The following is a 10995-nucleotide window of genomic DNA, read 5'->3' as shown; positions in this document are numbered from 1 at the left end:
TATTTAGTAGTTAATTTATTTCCTCCCTAATGATGTGTGGGAGGGTCGTTGATGGATTTTTTATTTCAGCTTTATTGGAATAAAAATATTTTTGATTATTTGTTTTTATTTTTTAAAAAAATGAGTTTTCTTTTTGACGATTTTAATTTGGTATCGTTTTTTTAACCTTTATCCTATGAAAAAACTAAATATTTATTCATAAAAAGAAAAAGGAGAAAAATAAATAATATAATTGAGAAAAAAAGGAAATTATGTTAATTAATAGCCTTGGGGATTAATTAGAAGCAAATGCAAGTTTAGGACAGATTAAGATTAAAAAAATAGAAAATTGATGATATTTCTATTAATTAGCCCTATAAATTTGTCCGTCAACTCGACTCAAAGCAACTGGTCGATGCTTTATTTCTCTCGGCATCTTCCGATTCCGATCTCGCCATCCCCCGTCGTCGTCTACGCAGGCTTCTGCCTCGGTGCTGTCGTTGTCGCGCTCCTTCTTCGCCTCCGCCTCTGAAACCAGCTCAATGATCCTCCTCCAATCGCCTTCCCGGTTCCTCCTTCAAATCCTCCAAGATCGCCTTCTCAGGTACGCAGATCTCCTCCTGCTTTTAGGGGTTTTCCAAATCCTACCTTTGACTGCATTTGATGCTTGTTTATGGCCAGCCCGGAAAAGGGAATTGACCTAGATTGCCATTCCGTCGAGTTTGATGACGTTCGATACCACATCCAGGTGAGTGAAAGCTCTGATCTTTACCCCCCCACCTCCTTAGGAGGAGGCGTGACTCTGATGATGATGGTGGCTCGGATCGCAGTTCTCGACTAGGAATCCGCAGGTGATGGTGCTGTCCGTCTCCCTCCCCTTACCGCCGCCGGAGGCCATTTTCTTCGACGGACTTCCGTTCGGCGCCATCGACGCCATAAAGACGGCATACGGGTCGGTGGTGCAGATTCTTGATCCCCCCAAAGATGGGTATAATCTGACTATGAAGCTCAACCTCTCAAAGCTCCCGTCAGTTGAAGGTTCAACGCGTTTCTTTTCCAAGGTCATTATGAGTTGCTGCATATGATTGAATATGTATGTGTAGAAGCACGATCACTCAATCCTTTCACTTCTGTATAAATATTGATGATTTAAATTAGATTCCAGACTGGCCATATAGCTCTTTGAATCATGGTGTTCCGAGATGTTGTTACTATGGTTGAGGTTGCGTTGGAGCGTTTATCCACTTTTCCTTTGGAAGGCGGGTATCAGCATAGCACTATTCTCATTTTCATTTGCTGATAAGGATGGTAGAAGAAAAGGAAGTGTATTCTTATATGAATTTTAAAGAGAACACTTATACTTCCATCAGAGACTGTCTTCCTATATTACTTGTTAATGCTTCCACTGAAACTTCACATACATATGCATTCTGGACAATAAAATAATGTGCTATTTCCTCATAAAAATTCCTCAACTGAAAAAGCGATGCAATAAGGTTGTCTACAACCTAGACTCATGATTCCCGATCAATTGCCATCATTTATATGCAGTAATATAACCCATAAGGATCAATATACTACCTTTTGTATGATTTATTAGTTGAGTATACAGAACTTTGCCAATATTTGCTTTTGTGTCCTATATATTGCTATTTTGAGTGAATCTATGTTTAATTATGTCATTATTATGTTTTTTTTCTCTCAAAACCAATCCATGAGTTTTAATCTTTCAGTTATCTTCAAGTTAGTTATCTTTGTCGGCTTGGTGCTTGTGATATTACAGAGCAAAGGCAAGCTCTCCTAGTAAAAATTGCATCAGTAAGAGAAGTTGTTTTAGGTGCTCCGTTGAGATTTGTTCTGAAGAATCTTTCAGCAAAGACTGTTGCACCAGAAATGGATCAACTTATTGCTCTTGTGCACAGACCCAAGGAATCTTTTTTCCTAGTTCCTCAGGTAAACTACCTTCACATGCAAAGTGATGTTGCTGAAGTACTCATTTTAACTACACCCATGTTATTTTTTGATGTTGATTATTTACTTTTTATAATACCCCTTGAAAATAATTGGATTCTGAAGCTGAAATTGGTTATTCTGCTTTTCTCTATGATGTCATATGGTTTTTGTTATTAGCGGCATTTCAAAATTATTCAAGATAGTTTCAAGCAGATGCCACCTATACCCAGATAGTTACTTGATGACCATGATCCATGAATGGATATGAGTAGGAGAAAAAAACAAACTTACACATCTGAAATTCTGAGTATTGGCACAGTAATTTGGAAGTGAAAGTTAGCTATCCATTAGGAAAAAAAAACAGAGAATACCATCTGCACAGGTCATGTTGGTGAAATAATGGTGTGATTGGGTATTGAAACTGACTCACAAAAGAGACTTCAACTCTGTTTACCGCAACAAAATTAGGGTACAAAGCGTTACTCTAGCTCGTGCTAAAGTATCGAGCCTCTCTAACTCTGAGTATTGCAATGGGTGTGATAATAAACTTTCAAATAGAAGAAATTTCACCTTTCAATATTTAGTTTGTTGAATAGTGAATAATCATCCCTTCTTTTTGCAGCCAGATAAAGTAACTGTGGTCTATCCTATGAGATTCCAGGACTCTACTGATATTGTTTTGGCAACATCATTCTTACAGGTGAAATGGAACTTCCTTCTTTTTGAGTAATTGACTGCACTGTATATACTTGGACTAATCCAGAAGAAGTCTATATTCCTAGGAACTTGTTGAAGCAAGGAGAACTGCTGGTCTTAATAATGCACCTTCTTGTATGTGGTCTGCTACACCTCCTCTTGAGTTGAAAGCAGCACCGGCTCAAGCACTAACAGCAAATGCTGGATTTGTTACCTTTGGTAATACTAGACCACATGTCTTGTATCTTCGTAGTAATTGATTTGTGCCCTCAATTTCATTCTCTCTTGTAGTAATTTTTCCTCGTCATGTCGAAGAGAAGAAGCTGGATAGGACTGTTTGGAGCCTGTTAACATTTCATGCTTATGTCAGTTATCATGTCAAGGTACTCATTTTCATTTCTTGCAACTCCTTTTTGTAGATGTTTTTTTAGTTTTATATTGTAATTAAATAATGCACTTGTATTTTATTTTGTAATTCTAAAGAATCGAATTATTTGAGGGTCTCTTGATTGATAAGAAAGGATGGCTAATTGCACGAGGCCTTTGCCAATGCATTGCTTATTTTTGTTCTATTGGTAAAACCTGTTGAGAAAATGTTCAATTTTTCAAACTAAGACCTTTAAATTTATTGAATAAATATGGGTTGCTTGACAAGAAGGCATCATGATTCCATTTTCAAGGTCTTTACTCTACTCTTTTCTACTTAGATCAACATCTCACATTTTTCTCTCACCTATATCTCCAATTTTCTCCTAGTTATAACATGATTTTTTTTCTTGTCTGATTACTCTGTTAAAGTGTTCCCCGCTTGCAGTTTTACAAGTTAAAATTACCCTTCTTCTGTCTACCATAGTTTGTACCATTTTGTTTTTGTAATTTTTTCCTCCGAGGGTCTCTTACAGTCTGTTCCCGTGACATTGTTATCTCATCTCCAGTTCTGAAATTTGTGTTATGGTAAATGATTATTGAATTCAGATCATACACAATAACTATCAATAGGAAGGCACATTGACATTATCTTTCTATATATGCATTATGGACTAAGTCATCCTTTATTTGTTCATATACCATTTGTTTCTGTGATTTTTAACTCAGTCGGCTTTCTGTTCTATATTCTTGCAATGGGTTGCCTATCGAAGTAGGTGAACACTTCCACCTTCTCTTGCCTTTGTTATGAAACTCGTTAGAGAGCCTTACTGCCTGTTGCTGTTACATTTCTATCTGTTCTCCAGTTCTAAAATTGTTATTGTGGTAAATGATTATTTAATTCAAATAAAATACTATCAGTATGAAAGCACATTGACATTATCTTTCTATATGTGCTTTTATAGTAAAAGTTATCCTTTATTTATTCATCCCACTTCTAGTTGAATTTCTTCATCTATTGTTAGTGAATCATAACATTGCAAAGTCTTACTGGTTAGTTTTTAATTTTTCTCTTTTAAATAGTGTTCAGAAGGTTTCATGCACACCAGAATGAGGCGACGGGTGGACTCACTTATTCAGGTAATCCATTACAAAAATAGTATGTTCTTAATTTTTGTTACTGATCGTCTTTAGGTTCCCTTTGAATTTGCAACTATAGTAGTAATGATATAACTAGTTTGTGATAGTTTTAAGTTTTCTCATGGATTAGATGTATATTTCTTTTAAGTCACTATAAAGCTTGGAACATGTACCATTGATATTACAATTTTTATTTTTGAGAAACCTGATCTTCATTAGAAAATCTAACACAAGATGCACAGATTTTATCATAAAGACGATCCTCCAGGATTATTGTAATTGAACAACTCATAAAACCATTAAATTGTCTTTTTGGTTGACCATGGAATTTTATTTCAGAATAAGAGCCTTTTGATTTTCTCTTACCTCAGAATTTGTTAGTGTGGGAATGAATGAATAAAAAAGTGGTCAGGGTTTAACAGTTTACTGTTTTATTTTTCTTATAACTAGTGGAAAGGACCATTGCAGTATAAGAAACTTATATAATGAAATCTCTTGATATTGCCGGTACCAATAGGAATTCTCTAGATGCCATATAATTCCATATTGTTATGCGTATATTTCCTTTTAGAACCACTAAGTGCTTTAGGAAATTAATCATCTCACTAACAGTCTAATTACAAAATGAAGCGCATATATCCAATAACTTTCAACAGGGTATTAAAAATTGCATGCAATTGTTAGGCAGTCAAGTGTCAACTCATTGTGTACACACAAGTACTGTTCCATGTGTCATTCATATATTTACATTGAGAAAATTATGTAATATGCATAACAAAGTATATTATTCTATAGTTAAAGATTGTTTTAACATGACTTTTGGCATACAGAAATGGTAATGTATTTTGGTAGATGAAGCATTCGTAGAACAACTCAATAATCACATGTTAACTGAGTGAGCTATGACCAGCCTACCCTCAATTACATTAAATTCTTTAATTACAGCTATAAACTTGTCATTAATTACATGTCTCAATATTTTGCATTTGTACTACCAAAAGTTGAAGTCCTCTATGAGGAAGACCTGTCAGCATTTGCCTATCCAACTGCCATTGTGTTATGACTGCCTTTAAATAGTATTTTCTATCTTCAAGGAAACACAACCTTTACCATTGGTCCACTACAATGCTTAGTATTTATACCTCCACACATGTGCATAATATTACATTGTTGAGTATCCTATCTCCCTATCAGTCATCACTTCAAATATTAAGAATCTATGACCAAGAATTGGTGTAACTGATTGAAGATATGATGGTTCTTTGAAGTAATAAAATGGCATAATAGGGACCCCCTCTAGTAGCATGGATTGCCGGTGTTGATTCTTGTTGAAGTTGCTGTTAAAGAGGCATATCTTTTAGCAAGCACAAGGTTGCAATGTGATTAAAGCTGTCCCTTATAAGCATGGATTCATTTTTGTCGGACATTACTGTTGAATTTAGTTCTTATTAGATCCCAGAAATTAGATGAAGTGCTTTTAGTGGAGAATCTTAATGTTCACATGGCTGAACAAGGATTTCAAAGAGTTGTTTGGGTTTTGACAATATGACTAGGTAAAAGAATAAAAATATTATAATTTTCTGACAAAAGAACTATGCAGAAACATTGCAATCTGCATATCATTCTATTGTGGTTACACTATCTTAAAACTCCTGAGAACCAACACGGCCATAAGTTGATGATATGCAATCATTTTCACATTTTTTTTATTTATTATTTTTATGTAGATATTTTAGTTCATATTTTTAATGTCAACTCTGCCCAGTGCTCCCTAAATGGATTTAGTTGGATGATACCAAGTTCTGAGTTGTAAAAAGTTAGAACAATTGACAAAGAAAGGTATCAGCAATGCCCATATTATCTGCTTTTCTGACGCAATGCCAGATTTTCAGCTGTTGGCCTCAGCTTGCAAAATATTTTTACTAGGGTTTATCATGGGCAAAACTGACGCATTTACATTTAACTTTTCCAGGCTTTAGATCGTGCTAAATCAGAATCAGAGAAGGCAAAGAAGTTAGTATCCTTCAAACGACTGGTTAGTTCTCCATCTTATGAATGAATTTTTCTCTGTGATAATTGTCAGCTGATGCTCAAATGTTCCTGTTCCAGAGTCTTAATGAAACTCGTAGCAACTCGAATTCTTGAAGCTTCATCCAAGAATCGTGAGATCCTTACTGCTTGCTTTGCTCAAGGGCTCTTGTTTTGACGTTTCCTGAATCAGCTGACAGGTTCCATTCTTTTTTCATGTAACTGATATTTATGTCGCATCACACGATCCGCTTGTGCTGTGACTAGAAATTATTCCAGCGTAGCGAAGCAATTTGTAGTTTCATGTAGCGGAGTCGAACTACGGTCTTGACTATTCGACCTTACCACATTGTATCACCATCAAGTCCTGTACTGCTACGCATAATCTCTCTGTGTACAAGCCATCAAATAAGTTCTACTCCATTCGAACTGCAAATATGAATGTTATTGATATCTGGTTGAAATGGAGTGCTGCAACAGAAATGACTGATTGTAGAAAAATGTATAAGGCTTTGCTTGTTCCATCTGTGAACATCTACAGTGCGTATCTTGGTATAAAATTAAAATTTCGGTCAAACTATGTTGTGACAAAAGGATTTTTATATATCTTTATAATAACATGATATTATTCACTTTAAATTTAATTTTATAATTTTATCCATGGACTTTATCTAAAAGGTCTTATGTCAATGAAGATATTTTATATTATTTTAAATCTATAATCTTTTTTATATCTTTTTAATGTTGGATTTTGATTGTATCCCAATATTTTTTTCTCAAACGAAAGACTATAATTATTCTCGTAGTTCATATTTCTCCGTGAGCATTTAGTGATTCTTGACTTGCTCTTGGTCTTTTCTGTGAGTATTCGGTCATCTTGATATGCTCTGGGTCTCCTTATAAATATCTTGGTCATTATAACTTGTTTCGGGATTCCTCACGAGTATTTGATTAAAATTGAGGTAAATACGTTGCCAGTGACAATGCCAAAGAATTGAATTTCAGGCCATTTAGATGGATTTCTGTGAGGTTTTTCTGATTTATGGATACATGGATTACTTTTTTTTTAAAAAAAAACAATAGATTAACTATTAATTATAATCTCACGTCACTTCATTGTTATTTATTTAACCGGATTTAAATTTTGGATCAGAAAAAACAAATGAACTTTTATGTCACTCGAAATTTAGATTTTTTTTTTTTTATACTTAAATGGGCCATTAGAGATGCCAAATTGTGTGAGTAATGCAGCCCTAACCGTCCGGTCCGCCTGTCAGTTTGTCTATTTAACTGCATTTTGAAACCCGGAAGGCCGGAGCTAGGGTTTGCCGTAGCCGACTTGTTCCCGCGCCAGCTCACGGTCTACCTCGTCGGCGGAAATGGTGAAGGGGCGAGAAGGCGAGCGCGTCAGGTTCATAGGCAAATTCACCTCGTTTTATCTCGTCTTATATTATCAGCATTATGTTATCTTGTTTTTTGTTTGATCCCGGTTTCAGGCTCTACGTCTGTGGGAGGATCCTCGGGTACAAGAGGTAAGTTTGAGACCTCCTAATTTATCTGTTAGTCGTACTATTTTACTCTCTTTTTTATTCATTTCTATGAGTTTGCCATGGGTATGGAGTAGATCTAAGTCGAACCAGTACGAGAACACATCGCTGGTACAGATCGAGGGGGTGAACACTAAGGAGGAGGTCGACTGGTACTTGGGGAAGAGAATGGCCTATATCTACAAGGCGGCCACGAAGAAAAATGGAACGCCGTACCGGTGCATTTGGGGAAAGGTCTGCCGTCCGCACGGGAACAGTGGGGTCGTCCGTGCTAAATTCAAGACCAATTTGCCGCCTAAGTCCATGGTGAGCTCCGCTTGGCCTATGTTGTGGTGATCTCCAATGGTTGCTTATTGCTTACATGTTCTCCGTGTTTATGTTTTTAGGGTTCAAGAGTTAGGGTTTTTATGTACCCTAGCAACATATGAGGTGAGTTTCTGTTGCTGTTTTTGCAGATAATAATTTCTATTAATTATTGTACTTTCTGAATTTCTTGTCCTATTTTTCTCTTTGTTTGTCTTTTATTATTATTTTTCCTTTTTGCTAGTTTTACGTATTGAGTGTTCAACAACTGACGTTGATAACTCTAACTGAGTCCATGTTTGATAGCCTAGAATAGAACAAGATGAATGGAGGAAATTGGGATGAGAATGTGGGCATACGAATATTTTAATTATTCTTTACCAAACCTTCTTTTAATGTATATATATTCGCAATGTTTTCCTAATATCAATTTAGTTTTTTAATTCCTCCTATTCTTCCGACAGTAATGAAAACCAATCCAAGATTGCCCCTTCTCATTCCTTTATCGTCATTTCATGACATTCTATGCTTCCAATCTTGCTAGTGTTCACTGATGCCATTTAATTCTCAATCCAGTGTTTTTTTTTTTTTTTTGACAACTACGTGTTCTTTGGTGTTTGATGCCATCTTCAACATTTTTCACCTTTTCCCATATGAACATTACAGATTAGTCAATCCAGATTTTTAATTTCTAACTACTAGCATGGTGATGTTTGTTAGGACAGGAAATATTCTTGTAGGTCCCAAATGCTTAAAAAAAAACAAATTTTCCACGTAAGTTTATGCATTGCCATTTGAACCTAATGAACTACTTTTTTTAAATGTGCGATCCCAATTTTAGGGCTAGATGATCTGAAGATCCAAATTGATTGAGATGATTCAGCCTGTGAGTTGAGTTGGTTCTGTCTGAACTTGGACTTGATTTTTGAACCTGTTCTGTTTGGTGGATAAACAAAACTGAAGATTTGTTGAGTGTAAGAAGAGTGGATGAGGCAGATGCAGCGGATGAGATACATAGAATGTAAGGAGGATGAGGGTGAACTTTTGCCGCACATCTTATCATCCACATTTTACGGAGACCATCTGAAGCTCATTCAGATTTGTGATACAGCCGGTTGATCAATTAAGTATTAACAGCATTTCAGTTGGGGCGTTTGAGGTTTTTAAGCTGTCAATTTTACATTGTACAATATATTTTAAATAAAATATAAAATATTTTTTTACCCAAAACATAAGCTTAACAATATTCATAAAGATATTGACAATCTTTGCATCTCTTCCTCTTCTACACTGTACATTTTATGCAATTACTTTTAGGTAAACCTGCAATTTTATTGAGTTTGACAAAGTCTATTTTTGCACTATTTTCAAATTAAATGATCCGTGTAAAATGTTGTGATTGTTGTTTGTTTCAATGTCTCCTATGATATGACGTAGATGGGTACTATATACATTTCTTTGATGCTGTGTGATTGGAGAGTAGAAACTATCAATCAATGCAATTTCTGGATTTTCATTGCTGAAGACCCAGACTCTTGGAACTCTTTGTTCCCCATTCCTTTGCTTGAACCCTTGTTTGATAGAAACTCCAAATTCGGTCGATTCCTTGATTCGGCTCCTTTGCCTGCCTGACCAGATTGGCCTAGCTGCCTTGCCCAACTGACATGTCCCAGTTGACTGGATCAGCCTGACCAGCTTCTCCAACTCACCTGATGTTAGTGGCTCGTCTGGCTGATTTGGCCTGCTCAATGTCGGGCTTGTGGAAGAGGCTCAGTGCTTATGAGTTTGGTGCCCACAAAGCCAGAGAGGATTTCAAAGTCGAGTTAATAGTGTTCACTGAGTTATGACTGGCTATTTAGGTGACTGTTTTTCCACTTGATTCGAGTGCAATCACGTCTTACATTCATTTGGTTTTCCATCCTTAGATACCTAGATCCAACTACCATTTTCGTTCCAACCAAATTTTCATCCAGAGACATAGGCCCTAGACATTATGTTTAAGCATAATTTACTTTAGATAAGGCTTATCTGCTGCGTGTAATTCATTGCCTTCCACAATAATATTTCTGAATCGCATTCACTTTTCAGGTGTGGCGATGCATCAAGTTTGGAATTTCCAGCGTGGTCAGTTACTTTATTACCGTATGTTCTTTTCAGAGTGATTTTCAAATATTATTATTTTTTGTTATAAATTAGAAGACATCAATGAAATTTCTCGCTCATTGACGTAAATTTTTCTAATATTCCTCATCATCTTGCCTTTTTCTAGCTAATACGATGAGGCTTCATAATTGAATTTGCCAACTGTTTATCCCTTGGATTACTTGAATGATGATAGATAGAGGTAGATTTACGAAAAGATTCTTTTTTTTTTTTTGCCGCTGAACTAATAGAAAATTTGATAAAGGATAATTATACAATTTCTTTAATCACCTCTCTGTACCAAACCATGATTCTTATCACTGATACTGACACAACGTGAGATAAATTCTTATTTAAGATTAACAAACGAGGCAGTTTGGCAGATCGTCTTGGGCAATTATGCAAAATTGACATGAATGCGATAGAGAACTAAATCATATGACCCGTTTGTTAGGTGTCTGGACACCTTGCCGGATGATTCCAATATGCAAAACCAGGACCACCACAAAGTCTCGAGTGTTTGTACGCCAGAGCCCATGTGACAACACCTTGCCGGATTCTTCCAAAATGGTACCTTTTCGGTAGGTGCAAATTGAGTGTCGTATTGCATCCGTTTGACCGTGTCTCATGCATACAAAACAAGGACCACCAAAAAAGTCCGAAGGAAGAGGAAGATGGAGAGCCAAGATACAAATGACTCCTATTTGATCGTTCTTCTCGTACTGTGAACACGTCCTGTGGATTTTGAATGCCGAGTTTGCGGTCACCACCAAAATGTTGATTATTTGTAGTAGCCTTGTTGAATCGGTCGATTTTCTCAAGCCATCTTTTTTTTAATGGA

The 10995-nt window shown here is 36.1% G+C and overlaps 2 protein-coding genes across 3 annotated transcripts; both read left to right on the top strand.

Moving 5' to 3' along the window:
• The first annotated feature begins 381 nt into the window (after positions 1 to 381).
• Positions 382 to 6613, top strand: LOC122001703 (actin-related protein 2/3 complex subunit 2A-like). Its single transcript, XM_042556596.1, has 10 exons — positions 382 to 583; positions 661 to 727; positions 810 to 1017; positions 1763 to 1932; positions 2555 to 2632; positions 2715 to 2847; positions 2920 to 3011; positions 4078 to 4134; positions 6107 to 6169; positions 6244 to 6613. The coding sequence occupies exons 1-10, from the start codon at positions 522 to 524 to the stop codon at positions 6277 to 6279; spliced, it is 966 nt and encodes a 321-aa protein (XP_042412530.1). The 5' UTR covers positions 382 to 521; the 3' UTR covers positions 6280 to 6613.
• An 809-nt stretch (positions 6614 to 7422) lies between these two features.
• Positions 7423 to 10303, top strand: LOC122001702 (60S ribosomal protein L35a-3). 2 transcript variants are annotated; one of them, XM_042556595.1, is made up of 5 exons: positions 7423 to 7573; positions 7659 to 7694; positions 7787 to 8015; positions 8096 to 8138; positions 10101 to 10303. In XM_042556595.1, exons 1-4 carry the CDS (start codon positions 7542 to 7544, stop codon positions 8135 to 8137), a joined length of 339 nt encoding a protein of 112 aa, XP_042412529.1. In that variant the 5' UTR covers positions 7423 to 7541; the 3' UTR covers position 8138; positions 10101 to 10303. The 2 variants fall into 2 exon arrangements, with proteins under 2 accessions (XP_042412529.1, XP_042412528.1); XM_042556594.1 differs by lacking the exon at positions 10101 to 10303 and adding an exon at positions 8854 to 9285.
• Positions 10304 to 10995: the final 692 nt, after the last annotated feature.

The sequence above is a fragment of the Zingiber officinale genome, chromosome 7A (assembly GCF_018446385.1).
Source record: "Zingiber officinale cultivar Zhangliang chromosome 7A, Zo_v1.1, whole genome shotgun sequence".
Classification (NCBI taxonomy): domain Eukaryota; kingdom Viridiplantae; phylum Streptophyta; class Magnoliopsida; order Zingiberales; family Zingiberaceae; genus Zingiber; species Zingiber officinale.
Note: the sequence above shows the minus strand (reverse complement) of the source record. Positions and strands in the feature narration are given on the sequence as shown.